At 41.6% G+C, this 18,234-nt stretch overlaps 1 protein-coding gene across 10 annotated transcripts in view; it reads right to left on the minus strand.

Moving 5' to 3' along the window:
* Positions 1-18,234, minus strand: part of cadpsa (Ca2+-dependent activator protein for secretion a) — a 513,784-nt gene that overhangs the window by 220,813 nt on the left and 274,737 nt on the right. For all 10 annotated transcript variants that reach the window (XM_080183112.1, XM_080183098.1, XM_080183090.1 and 7 more), the window contains exon 8: positions 13,449-13,588. In XM_080183112.1, coding sequence (XP_080039238.1) covers positions 13,449-13,588 — 140 coding nt within the window. The remainder of the gene's footprint in view (positions 1-13,448; positions 13,589-18,234) is intronic.

The following is an 18,234-nucleotide window of genomic DNA, read 5'->3' on the forward strand; positions in this document are numbered from 1 at the left end:
GATAACTTTGACAAGCATCTTTGGGAGGCATGAGGCTTGGATGTCCCTGGCCGGCTAAGAGTGTGCTGCTCTGGGCCAGATGCACTCTTTTCAGTCTGACCTGCTGAAGTTGATGGAGTCACAGGCAGAGAGCACTTAAAGCAGCAAGGCCTGTACAGGGTGGATGCTCTCAGGGTGTCTGGCTGGTGTGTCTCTTGCCTTTTGGTGTCTGAGGACACCTTAATTCCTTGAGGAAAAGGGGTACACAGAGGGAGTTGAGCTGCCTTATCTCCTCTCACCTAGCCCATTACTAGAGTGATGGTACAAAGGTCCAAGTGCAAATCTGGCAGAAACTGCTGGACCTGGGTTTCAAGATGGTCACTGCCCTTCATGCTCACTAGCCAAAGCCATGACGGCAGACAGAATGCGGACAGACACGTCCATCCACACCACAACATTTGATGAGCTTCTTGTTGATGTATAATTAACAAGCTGAAATATGCAAAATCAGGCAGATAAATTTGACTGCCACCCAGCAAGAATCATGGCGACTTTCCTGCCCACCACACACTTGGTCTCCAGAATGGAAAGTTCTGTCCTCTTTTGTTGTAGCCGACAGCAAACAATTCCTTGTTCGGCTAAAATCAAATTATGAATGCAATAGTACAAAAATATTTGCATATAAATAGCTTTGTAAATTTACATATTGCCTTTGCCAAAAACTTCACCCAGATGGTTAACTAGTGGGGGGTGATGCTGGACTAAAACATTCAATTCACAAAGTTGGGACTCGGGCAATTATTTTCTGGAGCCAACAACAACTTGTTTTTTTGTAGCATTTCTGTGGAGAAAACATTCCAAAGTGCTTCAGATAGGGGAAAAGAAAACAAAATGGATGCACAGAATAAAGGAATAACTGCTGAGCCATGTTGTGAGAGGTAGGAAACAAAATTCTTGGGCAGAACAATGGGTCTCCAGAAGGTTTCTGGAGGTCTCATGGACAGGTAAAGGGGTCAAGGAGGAAGTTTCAGAGAACGGGGAGGCTTCTTCAAAAGTGGTGTGAAGATGGAAGGGAAGAGGCGCAAAAGATCAAAATCACAGAACTAATAAGGAAAGGTTGCAGATCACGTAATGATCTAAAGATGCGGACAACAGGGAACCCATTTAGGTCAGTGGAAATGGTGTATGAACTGATATCAGTGAATTTTTAATAAATATTTGGCATTGTGTTACTAATTTTGTTCCCAGGGAATGCTTTAAATAACACATGACAATTCATCTAGAGATTTCCAATGAGCCAATGATCATTAAGTCCTATTAAGTGGATGCTACAATATCCCAACATTTCCCAAGATGTTTCACAGGAGCATCGTAAAGCAAACTTGACACCGAGCAACATAAGGTGATATAAAGACAGTTGACCAAAAAGATGGTCAAAAAGAGCTCGCTTCAATGTTTTCAAGGAGGAAAGAGAGAAAGAAGGGTTTAGGGAGGAAATCTCCGAGCTTTGGGCCTTGGCAGATGATAGCGTGGTTGCTAATGGTGGGGAAATTAAAATTGGGAAAGCTAAGGAGCTGAAGAATTAGATGGATGCAGTGATTTTTGACATTTAGGTTCAATAACATCAATTCCATCCATTAACTGAAAAGATTACAAAGTTGTAGCTTGCCACTTGGAAACCCTTAATGCAAAACAATCCAAAAAATATTTTTAGCCCTTTGATCTCATTCTTTCAAAAACGTACTTGAGTATCTTCTCATTTGTTTAAGCATATTCAGTGTCTTGATCTGAAAAGGTCTTCCTGAAAATCCATTCTAGCTTTTGATGGTCTCTTATATTAGTACCCATTCACCAGTAAATATTATGATTATACCTTGAACTTTATCTCTACTGTTTCACTAGGATGATGCCATCACTCACGTTGTTGTAGATTTAATGCTACAAAATGTGAGCAACAAAGTGTTTTTTTGCTTAAAGAAGAAACTGTTTCCCTGAAGGAAGCTCTCTGCTGCAAACATAATCAAAAGTTGCACCTGACTTGCATTCACTTATGGGAATGGCAGGGTCAGGCAGAGCAAGAGAGAAGTGTGCTCAGATGACCTACAAATCCATGACTATTGCTTCCTGAATGTAATCAGTTTCAGGTCATTTTGATTTGGGCATACATTTGCATTTTGGAAGAATTTCTTTTTTAAATGGCATGATGAATTATTAAAGGATATACATGCTATGTTTGCAGACAAAATAGTCTTCTCTTTTAAGATTGCTCAATTTACAAAATACTTCCAAAACATTATTGTATCCTACATTAATCTTTTTATAACAAAAATAAATTGGAAGTATTGATTTATAGTGCAAGTTCCATACAAAAATGGTTTTGATTATTTCCTGTAATCAGGACTGAAGAGAAGGTTTTAATGTAATTTTTAATTATGTGCTATAACACTCTCTGTTCATATTGGATTATATTTATTACGCAAGGGTGAACATACTGCTGATGCAAATGATGGGTAATTTAAAGACTTCTCGGCCCTGAACTGTTCCCCAATACGGTGAATCAATATTGCTTTCCCTTCGTCACTTGAACTAAGGTGACATGCCGTGCCTTGATCAACACTTCACTGGTGCTTGCACTGCTGATTGCACGAAACTTTGTTTCTAAAAATCATTGTTGAATTCAATTTCACTATTAAAAGCACATGATGAATTATTGGCCATAACTATAATCTGAACTTTCAAACCAATACCACGTCTAATCTTTGTGTAACTTCCAGTGCATCTATTCTTGCTAATTGCCAGCTATTTGCAAACTTGTCTGCACAATACAGTTAGGTCTGCCAGTAAGCTTCCATTCAATGGGGGTATTAATCAGTTCTTTTTAGGTCACTTCATCTGTAATAGATATGAAACAAGACTCTGAAGTGAATTGCAACTGAAAGGCAAATAAATCACCCATTCTTGTCTAGACGTGATGTCTCCACCGCCTAATAGCTAGTCATGCACAGAATTAGTGTGCTAAACTGTGCTTTTAATGGTGCCATTGTGAAATGACGCCACCAATTCATAACCTGTAAATAATGTAACAACACATGTATGTGCAAGTTACAATTAGTATGGAAGGATGTTAGAGGATACTGTACTTTCTCCACAAAGATTTAGCCAGTAAAGTATCATTTACTGTGCTTGGGAAAATTTGTCTTTGTGCTTATCCTGGTAAAATGACCTTGCCTGTGTCTGCAGAATAAGACGGCTGCCATCAATTGAGCTAAAATTTTGAGTAAGAAGAACACGTATTGGTGACAATTTGCATTTGCAATTTCAGGTGCCATTAATCTCTACTGACAGAAGTTAGAGCGCTGTAGTCGGCGGTTTATTAGAATAGCAGAAGACTGCTTTTTATTAAAAAAAACTCCTGTCTGTTAACTCTAGAGCTACCAGAACAGATAGTTTCAATATTCCAAGTTGAAAGTTAGCTTTCTCAAGAATAATTTCTAATTTCTCTCTGCAGTCTGCTTCCCCCACCCCCAGGCCCCATTATTTTATTTGAGCCAGTTGAATTATAGACCTCTCTGGTATTCTAACCAGTCACCCATCCAGAAACCTTTCTAACAACTGAAACAGTCCCAGTTGAGAAAATTAATTGACGTCCAGGCACCTGTCACAAGTGCCTTCTTACTGGAATCACCAAAATGTTATTAAGTATCTTTATTACCAGAGCAGTTTTTGATTGGTCTTTTACCACCATTATGTTTCCTGCAATAACATTAACCAACTTCCTGTGAACTATCAAAAGCTAAGTGCAACTAAAGAAAGCAATGACCTTGTGGTGTTGAAGGACTAATAATGCCATGGAAAGGTCAAGTGCTGAAACCCTGGGTTATTGGCCTAAGCTATTCATGCGGGGTGCATAACAATGAAAACTAAAAAATTTTGCGTAAGACTAATAAAGGCCCAAAACAGAACTTCCACTATTTGGAATAGGCACTTCAAGGGAAGCCACCAGAAAAAAACCCTTTATTTATTGTATGTCTCTGTACTCCACAAGTGTGCATTCTTGTTGCCAACTTCGAGCAGTAGTCATACAATTACACTAATGGATTTCTGAACTAACCTAAAGTGGACTCGGATTAAACAATCATTTGCGGTCAAAATGAGTAAGGGTTCCTTTGAATGCATTCAGGGCTGTTTCCTTGTGGTCCTGCTCGAACTGGCTCTCGGTGTATATCATTATAAAACAATGCAGAGCAAGCAAGCAACCTGAAAGCAGGGAACACATGGCAAATGGATGCTATAATTTAATTGGATTCAAGTTGAAGTAAAGAGGAAGAAGAGACCAAGATAAAGGTGTTGGACAATAAATTTGCTAATTTTACTGGAATGAAGAGGAAATCTGTCCAAAGTTAATTGGTCGAAAATATTGGAATTTGAACAGCAATGAGAGTGAGGCATACTGAAATATAAAGTAGCTAAGATACAGATTAAATTTATTCTGGTAAGCAATAAAGACTGGATGGGTGGACAGAACAGAGCAAAATGAAGTTTAAAAATGTCACAAAGTAATGTAAATACACAGAAGGGAAGCACCACAGGAGAGATAGAAACCTGCCAGGGAGCACGGAAAAGACTGGTAATCAATTTAAATACAGAAACAGAATGCAAGAACAGATTTAACAGAGGCTTTTCAGAAAATGATTAAAATAAATGAGACTTAACAGCCAGGCTTCAGGAGAGAGGATAAAATAGCGAGTTCAGAAGAAACAGCTTACAAAATAAAATGTTTGGAGAGAGAGGTTAAAACAGTGAATCTTGTGGAGAGAGGTTAAAACAGTGATTTTTGGACAGCGAGAGGATAAAACTGTGAGATCAATAGAACATAGAACATTACAGCGCAGTACAGGCCCTTCGGCCCTCGATGTTGCGCTGACCAATGGAACCAATCTAATGACCCTCTTACCTAAACTATTCCAATGTTATCCATATGCCTATCCACTGACCATTTGAACACCCTTAAAGTTGGCGAGTCCACAACTGCTGCAGGCAGGGCATTCCACAACCTTACTACCCTCTGAGTAACGAACCTACCTCTGACATCCGTCCTATAATTACCACTCCTTAATTTAAAGCTATGTCCCCTCGTGTTAGCTGTCACCATCTGAGGAAAAAGGCTCTCACTATCCACCCTATCTAACCCTCTGATCATCTAGTACGCCTCAGTTAGGTCACCTCTCAACCTTCTTCTTTCTAATGAAAACAACCTCAAGTCCCACAGCCTTTCCTCATAAGATCTTCCCACCATACCAGGCAACATCCTGGTAAACCTCCTCTGCACCCTTTCCGATGCCTCCAATTCCTTCTTATAATGCAGCAACCAGAACTGTACGCAATACTCCAAGTGCGGCCGCACCAGAGTTTTGTACAGTTGCAACATGACCTCATGGCTCCAAAATTCAATCCCTCTACCAATAAAAGCTAACACACCGTACGCTTTCTTAACAACCTTATCAACCTGGGTGCCAACCATGGATGCTCCAAAGTGAATATATTTACAGCTCCAAAGCTGTCCAACAGTCTAACAGGAGCTGCAGTTGGACACACTTCTTGCACGTGAAAGAGCCAGAGACACCGGAAGGGTCTCTGAGTTCCCACATCACACAAGAGGGGCATAACATGGGTCAAGGATCTTCTGCCATGACATAACCCTTAAGTTAACTTACAACAGCAACTACAATACCAAGAGAAAAAAGAAAAAAGCTACTTTTCAGTCACCAGCCAATCACTTACTGTTGGTTGTTGTGACCAAGGGCCATCTAAAATGGCAATTTATAAAGCACTCTGGGACAATTGGGCAAGAACTAAAATGACAGGCTGCAGTTTAAAGACAGAGACAAACAGGCTACAATCCTGATGAGTGAATAAACATGATATAGGTCATCTCCAGGTTGAAAGAGACTTTCTGGTTACATAGGGCTGTTTACTAGACATAAGGGCACCGTGAGGGAGGTATGTGACCAATGTTCCTCCAGCACCTACAAACGTGGCCATTGAGGACACACCCAGAGATCGGTGTGGCAGCACCTGATTGGACTCTTATCGATCAGGGGGATCAAGTTCTGAACGATTGATTGGCAATGGCCAAAAGGGGCACGAAACCAAACGGGTATAAAGGATGCTGTGCAACCAAGAATCTTTTTCTCTCTCTGGCCCCATGAACAAGCTACAACAATGGTGAACATCGCCAGTGATGACCAGCACGAGAAGAGCCACCATACCTGAGAAGGAAAGAAGGAAGACCAGAGCTAGAGTGCCAGACCAGGCCAAAGGACCAGACTACTCAGACGACTACCGAGGCCAGCGCATAGATAAAGGCCAATATCTGCTTGGGTACTTGCCAGTCACACAAAGTTAAGTCAAGGTCTCATATTGGATTTGAACTGTATTTTCCTGTAAGATAACTTAATTGTTGGTTTGGTGGATGATTATTGATTGTGTGGGTTTAAATAAATATTGGTTGTTATTCATAGTTATTTGTCTACCGTATAAGGGTTAAAACAGACTGTACGGCAGGCAACACTGGCATCCCTGGGTGGGCTTGATAAAAAGTAATTCTGTTGCTGCGATATTGAACCCCGCAGAATCTATATTAAACGGTTATTTAAAACTCAGAGCTAACAGGTTTAAACTTCTTATTGGACAAATAACTGCTTTCGGGAAATTGTTTATTGTGCATGTATTGTTACTAACAAGGAGGATAGGGTAAACTCTGTAGGCTTGTATTAGAACCCAGAGGGAGTAGGACCGGAACATAGCCCAAAGCCGTACCCGCAGTCAGGTCAACTCCCTACCTCTCGTCATTAAATATAGAATGGCAGAAAACAGTATAGAGACAGAGAAGTATCCCATATGGGAAAAAAGAATCAGGAATATATTAAGAAAGGGTGGCCCCTATGGGCAGAATCTTGTGCCAATACTGAGACGGGGCAGGGATCCCTCGGGCAGAAGTACTGGGATGATCTAAGGGAGAGAGGTTAAAATGGTGAAGCTTCTGGACTGAGGTTAATAGACTCTGGGACAGGGGAGGGTTAATACAACCAGACTTGGGATGGGGGGGGGAGGTTAATACAATCAGACTTTAGGACAGGGTGGGTTAATACAATCAGACTTCGGTGGGGGATTAATACAATCAGACTTTGGGATGGGGATTAATACAATCAGACTTTGGGGAGGTTAATACAATCAGATTTTGAGATATAGTAGTACAATCGGACTTTGAGATGGGGGGTTAATACAATCAGACTTTAGGACGCGGTGGGTGGTTAATACAATCAGACTTTGGGACGGGGGTGGTTAACACAAATTGGACTTTGGGATGGTGGGGGGAGTTAACATAATCGGATTCTGGGCTGGAGGATTTATACAATCAGACTTTGGGACGGGGGATGGGGTTAATACAATCAGACATTGGAATGAGGTTAATACAATCAGACTTTGGGGCAGGGGTTAATACAATCAGACTTTGGGGCAGGGGTTAATACAATCAGATTTTGGGATGTGGGTTAATACAATCAAACTTTGGGATGGGGTTAATACAATCTGACTTTGCGATGGGTTAATACACAGACTTTGGGATAGAGATTCATACAATCAGAATTTGGGATAGGGGGATTAATACAATCAACTTCAGGATGGGGGGATTAACAAAATCAGACTTTGGGACAGGGGGGTTAATACAATCAGACTATGGGATGGGGGGGTTAATACAATCAGACTTTGGGACGGAGGGATTAATACAACCAGACTTTGGGATGGGGTTAATAAAATCAGCCTTTGGGATGGGGTTAATACAACCATTTTTTGGACGGAGGAGTTAATACAATCAGACTTTGGGGCAGGGGTTAATACAATCAGACTTTGGGACAGAGATTCATACAATCAGAATTTGGGACAGGGGGATTAATACAATCAACTTTGGGACGGGGTGTTAACACAATCAGACTTTGGGATGGAGGGTTAACACAATCAGACTTTGGGAGGAGTGTTGGGTGTTTCAATGACATGACAGCAGATTTGACTGTTGATTGATGAGTAAATATCTTTTCTTGGGTACAGAATGTAAATAGCTGGAAATTAGATAGGCATGAATCTTGAAATATGTTTTTGTGGTAAAAGTGTATTCTATCATTTAGGTTTAAATTCGTACAATAAGTGGTGGTAAGGGGATGCAATCAATAAATTTAAAAGCTAAGTAAATCATTAGTTAATTAAAACACATTAAAGATAGCTGGGAAGATGATGTAATGCAACAGCTGATTGAGGGTGCTCCAGGAAGCCAGCATAATCCAGGGCAAACATGTCTGCAGTCATTGTCTGCAGCTGACAAGCTTTGACTGAGTCACTGAGCTGGTGGCTGAGGTACAGACAGTGTGATACATTAAGGAGGGTGAAAGTTACCTGGGTACTTTGTATCAGGAGGCAGTCGCATTCCTTCAGACAGGGCGTTCTAGTTTGGTTTGTGGTCAGGGACCAAAGGGTGTGAATGCAACCGAAGTCGGAAAATGGGCCTTGAAGGCAGGAGTGCCAGACACTCAACCTTTGTAATTATTCAAACACAGGAGCTGCCAGCTTCTCAGCTCTTCTTTCGAAGGCCAACTGAATCTTAAGCCAATCAAGTTTATCCGGGGACACCAGCGGCCTTCCTCCAGAATCGACATACTGGCACAGTGGTTAGCATTGCTGCTTCACAGCACCCGGGTTCGATTCCGGGCTTGGATCACCGTCTCTGTGGAGTTTGTACGTTCTCCACGTGTCTGCATGGGTTTCCTCCCACAGTCTAAAGATATGTGGGTTAGGTGGATTGGCCATGCTAAATTGCCTCTTAGTGTCAGGGGGACTAGCTAGGGTAAATGCATGGGTTATGAGAATAGGGTCTGGGTGGGATTGTGGTCAATGCAGACCCGATGAGCTGAATGGTCTCCTTCTGCACTGTAGGCATCCAATGAAATTCTATTCCATGAATCAAGTCCTAAAGGTTGAAGTCTTGGCCACCCAGAGCTGCCAGCCAATCGAAGGTGGGCAGCCCCTGTGATCAACAGCACCACAGCAGAGACAGTGGCTGCTGCCAGAACAGCACTCTCCCTGAGTCACAGAACCTAGACGTGAGATGGGGAAGGGAGAGATTCTGGGCTGTGGGGTTAGGGGGCAAAGCTGGGGGGGTTCAGGCTGTGGAAGGCCGTCAGTGGAAAAATCTCTGCCCTGTGCCCATTCCCTTGATTAGGCACTAAGTGCATTTGACCGGGGGACACCATTATGACCAGGGGACAGGCACTTTTCTTTTAACCAATTCTGGCAGACCAGAATGGCGGCAGGATTCAGAACACCACACAACCCCAATTAATGTCCTTCCTGCCTCCAAGCAAAAGATTCCATCACACAACTCTGTTTCTTTCCACATGCTGTCTTTATTTTAAGAAGTCTCACAACTCCAGGTTAAAGTCCAACAGGCTTATATGGAATCATGAGCTTTCAGAGTGCTGCTCCTTCATAAGGTGAGTGGGGAGGTGGGTTCACAAACATTCACAAGCTTGTGCTACCAAATAAACCTGTTGGGCTTTAACCTGGTGTTAAGAGACTTCTTAATGTATCCACCCCAGTCCAATGCTGGTATCTCCACATCATGTCTTTATTTTGGATTACATAAGGTTTGACCCACCTGGAAATAAAAATCACACAGTTTTAAATACTATTTGGCAGACAAAATGTGTACGGTCATTTAACCTTCCAGACACAATTCCCTTACCATTTCCTAGCAGTTCTAATTCTTTCTCCATATAGTTGTTCAATTTGCTCAGGTGATTGTTTCTTATTACTGCTCTCCAGTTACACCTCAGCTAAACCTCAGTGCTCACTCCTCTCCAGTCCTGAGTCATTCTTCAATTTCTACTAGCTTCCAATTTGCACACACATCACTGTCAGTGATAAACCATCAATGTAACTTCAAGGTTTGGCCTGTCCTCTACCACTGCCATCAACTGGGGGATGAAACCTGGTTCAATGAAGGGTGTAGGAGGGCATGCCAGGAGCAACACCAGGCATACCTAAAAATCAGGTGGCAACCTTGTGAAGCTACAACACAGGATTATTTGCATGTCAAACAGCGGAAGCAGCAAGTGATAGCACTAAACGATTCCACAACCAATGGATCAGATCCATCCATTCAGTTCCGTCACATCTAATCATCAGCAATGGTGGACAACTGAACAGCTAACTGGTGGAGGAGGCTCCACAAAATCATCAACAATGGAGGAGCCCAGCACATAAATGCAAAAGGTAAAGTGAAGCATCTGCAACAATTTTAAGCCAGAAGTGTCGAATGAATGATCCATCTTGGTCTTTTCCAGAGGTCCCCAGCATGACAGATGCCTGTCTTCAGCCAATTATATTCACTCTATGTGACGTTAAGATATGTACTGGATACTGCAAAGACAATGGACCCTGGTAAAATCGGGTAACAGTACTGGAAATTTGTGCTCCAGAATTTGCCAAGTTGTTCCAGCGCAGCTACAACATTGGCATCTACCCGGCAATGTGGAAATTTGCCCAGGTATGTCCTGCCCACAAAAAGCAGGACAAATCCAACCCACCAACAACTATCCCATCAGTCTACACTTGATCATCAGTAAACTGACGGAAGGGGTCTTCAACAGTGCTATCAGCAGCACTTACTCAGCAGTAACCTGCTCATGGAATTCAGTTTGGGTTCTACCAGGATCACTCAGCTCCTGACCTCATTAGAACCTGGTCCAAACATTGTCAAACAAGCTGAATTCCAGAGATGAGGTGAGAGTACTTTCCCTTGACATCAAGGCAGCATTTGACTGGAGTCAATGAGAATTGGGGCAAAACTCTCCGTTGGTTTGAGTCATGCCTGTCACAAAGTTGGCTTTGTTGTTGGAAGTCAATCATCCCAGTCTCAGGACATCACTGCAGTAGTTCCTTGGGTTGTATCTTAGGTCCAACAACCTTCAGCTGCTTTGTCAAATGATCTTCCCCCCATCATAAGGGGATATTTGCTGATGATTGCACCACATTCAGCACCATTTGCAATTCCTCAGATACTGAAGCAGTTCATGTCCATAAACAAGAAGACTTGGGCTGATAAGTGGCAAGTAACATTCACGCCTCACAAGTGCCAGGCAATGACCATCTCCAATGAGAAAGAATCTAACCATCATCCTTTGACAGTCAATTGCATTACCATCACTGGATCCCCCAGTATCAACATCTTGGGGGTTACTATTAACCAAATACTGAACTGGACTAGCCATATAAATACTGTGGTTACAAGAACAGATCAGAGACTAGGAATTTTGTGGCAAGTAACTCACTTTCTGACCACCTAAAGCTTGTCCACCATTGACAAGGCACCAGTCAGGAATGTAAAGGAATATTCTCCGTTTACCACGATGAGTGCAGCTCCAACAACACTCAAGGAGCCTGACACCATTCAGGAAAAGGAGCCTGGCTGATTGGCACCCCATTGACCACATTAAAGATTCACTCTTTCCACCATCGACACACAGTGACAGCAGTGTGTACCATCTACAAGATGCACCGCAGCAACTTAACAAGCCCTTTCTGACAGCACCATCCAAAGCCAAGATCTCTACCATCTAGAAGGACAAGAGTAGCAGGTGCATAGAAACACCACTACCTGCATGATCCCCTCCAAGCCACACACCATCCTGAAATGGAACTGCATCACTGTTCTCTCACCATTACTGTGGCACATTTTCCTACATTATATTCTCAACAACCAAGTTTTGCTCACTTACCTGTCTATATCCCTCTCTAGACTTTGTCATCCTCAGCACTTGCCTTCCACCTATTTTTGTGTCATTCACAAACTTGGCAATAGTACATTCACTTCCCTTGCCCAAGTCATTCATATATTGTAAACAGTTGTGGTCCCAGCAGTGATCCCAATGGCACTTCACTAGTTACAGGTTGTCATCCTGAAAATGACCTTCTTATCCAAACTCTCTCTTCTATTAGTTAGCCAATCTTCTATCCATGTTAATATATTACACGCAACACCATGGCCCCTTATCTTATTAAGCAACCTTTTGTGCGGGACTTTATTGGATGCTTTTTGAAAATCCAAGTATATTACACCTATTTGTTCCCGTTTATTTATTTTGTTTGTTACCATGACTCAGAAATGGCCCCAACCCTGCATTCATTTTTAGAGTTCACAAGATTCTGCTCTTAAATGTTCAAACAGGTTTAATTGTTAACTGACATAAGTTTCTTGTTATTGGCTACAAAGTCCTGGCAGTAGTAGAATTCCACCATTACGGCATCAAAAGAGGTAACTGACCACTTAAAGGGACAAAAGTTATTATTTGCTAAAAGACTACCCTGTTTGCCTTGGCAGAGGTCAAGTTCTGAAAGACAAGTATGTGGAGGCCAAATTAGAGAGAACTCAGAGCCATTAATACCACTTGTGGAGGAGAATCTTGCTCTGCACCTCCTTACATTAATATAATCCAAGCTACAGACAGAAACTGGACGTGAATAAATGCTAGACTACAGACAATTAACATTGTGAACCATACACTGGAACCTTAATGTTATTTCAGTTAAGTTGAATTCAGCTAACATTAACTTTCTCAATTCAGTTATGCTGTGATTAGATTCAACAGCAAATGCTATGCTAACATAACCCCAAAACCAAGTTATCAGTCTGCCTTATAATGTCGCATTGACGACTATATTATCTGTCGCAATGGTGAGATAAAATGGTTTCCGGTAAAATATCAATTATGTGTTTTGTTCAGTCCTTGTGGCCCAGATGAACAGTAGTAAAATGATGATTAATCAGTTATGTACAATAACGCAAGAGCCAAAAACATTGCATATAAAATCCCATATGCTGAGCTAAAGCTGATATCTGTCATTGCATTTGTAACTGAAACATATAGTGAACGATAAAGCAGGAAGTCCTGCTGAGGGTCTGAATTGATTTCAGTATTTGGATATGACTGGAGAGATCAAATATGATCGTCAGACAACTAAATGTCATGAGTCTTAAATGATATGATTCCTTTAAAGTTTATTTATTAGTGTCACAAGTAGGCTTACAGTAACACCACAATGAAGTTATTGTGAAAATCTCCTAGTCGCCATACTCTGGCACCTGTTTGGGGACACTGAGGGAGAATTTAGCATGGCCAATATACCTAACCAGCACGTCTTTCAGAATGTGGGAAGAAACCAGAGCACCCAGAGGAAATCCATGCTGACACGGGAAAAACACGCAGACTCCGCAAAGACAATGACCCAAGCCGGGAAATGAACCTGGGTCCCTGGCGCTGTGAGGCAGCCGTGCTAACCACTGTGCCACCGTGCCACTCTTTAAACCAACATCCCCATCCCTCATTCCAATGTCAGTAATTTACGGGCTGCATACTTACCCACAGTGTTTCATATTCTGCGGTTTATCCATTCGAACTGCCAACTTAATTTTCAGATCCTGATCTGTGCTGTTTTTTGAAACAACCATTTTGTGCAATTCGGCAGATTTTGGACTGTTAGGTGTAGGATGCAAGACAACCTGAAAAACAACATAAAGATGATAATGGTGTTTCACTAACTGCTGCAGTGTAACTGTGAACTAGATTACCAAACACTGGGAAACACAAAACAGAGGTTTGTTCGCCAGGAAATAAACAACTGGGAGGCAGAAAATTATTAATACTCAGATCTGGCTGAAGGTGTCACAACAGAGGAACAGTATGTTATTCCTTCCTAAGATACATACTATAGCTCTGTGATGAGGTCGGTAGAAATCTGATGAAAATAATGACAGCAGCACAGGTAGTAATCATCAATAATAATTAAGAAACAAAATGATATAAATTATAATAACAATCAACCATGGTGAACGTTAATAAAAGGAAATATGTCAATTAAAGTAATTCTGATTCATTTTATTTACATCCTTTTGGGCTTGTGTTCAGCTGTGAAATTAACTGTTTGCAATTTTTAACTGTTCCTCTGCACTACCTTTGCCCCTTTAAGTATATATGCGAGGTTTCCATCACACTTCCTGTATCTATGTTTGTCACTGTTGTTTGTATGTGTGCATTTATCATTCTGCTATCAGTCTATTATAGATTGCTTGACTAGCTACTACTGGCATACCTGTCCCAGCTGTGTTTGCGTGTTTATCTATTACTGAATCACCTGTGTGTTACAGCTGAACTTGTGTACTTGCTCTTGCTAATCGTGTGTGTGTGTGTCTGTGTGGTTTGAAATGTGATTTTATCTTAACTGGATATTGTGTTACACCTACATTTCTGCATCTGTTTAGTACTGATATACCTATCTGCATAATTCCAAATGAGCATTTGTCTAATACTGCTGTAATAGTCTGTTACAGATACTTGTCTGACATGGAATTGGAGCGGACGAGGGGTGGACAACAGAAATGTCTGTTGACCTCAGGTGGGAATTTCAAGTCTCGCTCAAGCAAGGTCGTAAAATCCCACCCTCTGTCTTTATTAATAACAAAAATGCTGTGAGAGTGTTGCTGGCGTCTTGTCTGTGTATTACTAGTGCTTCTGTCTTGCTGCTCATTCACCTGCCAGTTACTGGTATATCTGTCTGTGTCCTGGTGCGATTGTCTGCCCATTACTGGTGTGTCCGTCTGGAGATTCTGGTGTGTCTGCCTACACATTACTGGTGTGTCCGTCCATTTCAAGTATTTCTGTCTGTTTGTGTGATGGAGAGCTTCATCACCGGCCTCAAGCTTAAGGTTTATTTATTATTGTCACAAGTAGGCTTACGTCAACGCTGAGGTTATTGTGAAAATTCCCCAGTCGCCACACTCTGGCACCTGTTTGGGTACATTGAGGGAGAATTTAGCATGACCAATGCACCTAACCAGCACATCTTTCAAACTGTGGGAGGAAACTGGAGCATCCAGAGGAAACCCAGGCAGACACGGAGAGAACATGCAGACTCCTCACAGTGACCCAAGTCGGGAATTGATCCCAGATCCCTGGCACTGTTTGGCAGCAGTGCCAACCACTGAGTCACCCTCCCTTTCCATTGTGGTCCATTCTTAAAAGGCCACATTTGACATTGCTAACTTAGTTTGTCTGGTTTGTTGTAGTGCTGTCTCTCATCTCTCTGTTTACTATATAAGGACCCAAACTGACTGTAGGAAACTCAGGCTGGCTATAACGTGCTTATCTCATATGCTCAAATCTCCATGGTTGGAAGATTCCATTGTCATCGGTATTTCTGAAAGTGTTTTACTAACGTATACTGCCACTATATTTGTATTTAGGTTTATTCTGTGTTTTAGGTGCATCTAAAACCTGGATTGGTGATTTGCATATGATTATAATGCTGTATGTTATTTGAAGCATTATAGTATTTGTTTTGTGTGTTTTGGACTCTTGCATGAGTAGAATGAAAGATGTTCTGGTTGGGATTGATAGGGGCAGTCTGTGTTTTATAGTTGGAACTGGGACAGTCGCTCATACCTCTAAAGCCAAACTGGTGAAGTGCCTTTGTGTTTGATTAATTGTTTGTTATCTTGGTCCGTCAAAACATCTTTCTGTGGTATATTGTAAATAATCTTCTTTTCCTATTATATACATCTTTGCACCTTTTTTTGCACTGGGATTCGGTCTATAAATAAACATCTTTCTACCAAGGTGTCATTGCGTGCTTTGCCATCAAGTACATATATATAATTTATTGGCCCAAATTCAGGCCTACATTATCCTCAGCCAATCTTGGGCTGTGACAGTCTGTCTGTCTGATGTTATTGATGTGCCCATCTGCCCATGACAGGTGTGTTCATCTGTCAGTCATTGATGTGTCTGTCTGCCCGTCATTGGCTTGGCCACCTGTCTGTCACTGGCATGGCTATCTGTCTGTTACTGGTGTGCCTGTCTGTTACTAGTGTGTTCATCTACCCGTTACTGGCGTGTCAGGCCACCTGTTATTGGTGTATATGTTTGTCTGTTACTAGAATATTTGTTACTATTGCTCTTGAATCTCAGCTTACTATTGGCGTATAAGGGGCCAAAATTCCTGAGGTGAGATAGAATGAAACTAGAACCATGATGGGCCAGGAGTTAAGAGCAGCATTTGAACCCATTAGATAACTGTCCCATTTAAGTCTATTTCAAATCCTAATTAGGAGGGGAAGAAGAGAAATGGGATGGAGGAGAGGTGGCCATGAATCTTTGCTTGTTCTCTCCTTAACTCTATCAGAAATTTGGGTGTGCATCTTGGTCATTCCTTGGGCTATGCTGAGAATTCTGTCCATTATGCAAATCTTTGGCTCAGCATAAGACTGCTGACATAAGGTGTGGTTCTGTGATTTTGGGGAGGCAGTGTGGTATTGTCACTGGACTAACAATCCAGAGACCAAGGGTAATGCTCTGGGCACCTGGATTCGAATACCACCATGATCGATGATGAAATTTGAATCCAATAAAAATCTGGAATTAAAAGTCTAATGAAGACTATGAAACCTCTTGTCGATTGTCATAAAACCCATTCAGTTCCCTAACGGCCTTTAGGGAAGGAAATCTGCCATCCTTACCTCGTCTGGTCTACATGTGACTCCAGGCCACAGCAATGTGACTCCAGAGCCACAGCGATGTGGCTGATTTTTAACTGCCCCTTCAAGGGCAATTAGGGATGGGCAACAAATGTTGGCCCAGCCAGTGACACCCACATCCCACAAATGAATGAAAAAATGTCCTAGTCATTTCAGAGATCTAGAAATGTTTCTTAGCAGCAGGAAATCAATTACCTTAAAGAAAGGACTCCAATCTCACTTTTGGAAACAATTTCAGAAGTTTCAGGCAACTTTTCTTCCTCACAGTGATATCTGCTCCCCGCTACCCCCACTCGCTTCTTAATTGGATATCTTTATGACTGACCTTACATTTTATACATTTATGAAGTTACATCAGCACATGGCTATATTCACCACTGTGCACAATACTCATTATTCCACCTCAGCTCATCTGCTCCTGAACACTCTCATCCAAGTCTTCGTTACCTTTAGATTTGATTTTTCCAACACATTCGTGGCTAACCTCCTCAGCTGTACCCTCTGTAAATTTGTCATCATCTGAATCTCTTCTGCCCATGTTCCAACTTGTACTAAGTCTGATTCATTCATCAATCCTGTGTCCACTGAGTTACATTCGCTCCTGGTTTCAGCAACTCTTTTGATTCCAAATCCCTCCCTGGCTTGGTTTCACTCCACTCTTCAGCCTCTGTGCCATATGAAATATCTACTCTTTTCTAGTTCCGGTCTCCTGGGGATCCTGTAGTTTTAATTGCTCATTTGTGGCTGTATCTTCAGCTGCCAAGGCACAAAACTCTGGGATTCCTTCCCAAAACTTCTTTACTCCTCTTCTTCAATACATTCCTTAATGCTTACTTATTTGATCAAGCTTTGGTCATCTGCCCCAATATCTCCTCATTTCGATCAGTGACATATTGCGCCATAATTTCTGATGGAATGGCAATTAAGTTGGACTGCCATTCCACTTAAAAGTGTTTGTGTGTGTGTGTGTGTATGTGTGTGTGTGTTGTATTTACATCTTTGGAATACTCCCATTTATTATGCTTTGGAGCTTAGCGGTTATGGCCCATTATGTTTTATAACAATATGAAGTGCCTTGAGATGTTTTATTACCCAAAGGCACTGATAAAAATAACTCCAAGTTTTTACCTGTCTTTGACTTCGGGCTATGAATACAAATGATTATTTTGCTAAAGGATGAAGTTCTTGGACAAAATGTGTGTTTATAAAACAGATTAATTACTTGAAGGGAATTAATTGTATTGATAGGGAATTAATTGTATTGATTGTGCTTTATTCAATGAGAGCATATTTTTAATCTCATGAAGTCTGTAACAAATACTTAGAACTTGATTTTATTTCATTGCAGCATGGCTTCTAATGTCTGTGAATTAAATATACTGGCTCAGGTGGCATATTGGGTGCAAGGGCAAAGGGTAATTGGGTTGACATGAGTTGGTAAGGACGTTGGCAGGGTGGCTATAATCATAGAAACCTTATAGTGCAAAAAGAGGCTATTTGGCCCATCGAGTCTGCAGCAACCACAATCCCATCCAGGCCCTATCTCCTTATCCCTACATATTTACCCGCTAATCCCTCTAAACTGAGGACACTAAGGGGCAATTTTAGCATGGCCA

This window comes from Carcharhinus amblyrhynchos, chromosome 3 (assembly GCF_965287045.1).
Source record: "Carcharhinus amblyrhynchos chromosome 3, sCarAmb.v2.hapA, whole genome shotgun sequence".
NCBI lineage: Eukaryota > Metazoa > Chordata > Chondrichthyes > Carcharhiniformes > Carcharhinidae > Carcharhinus > Carcharhinus amblyrhynchos.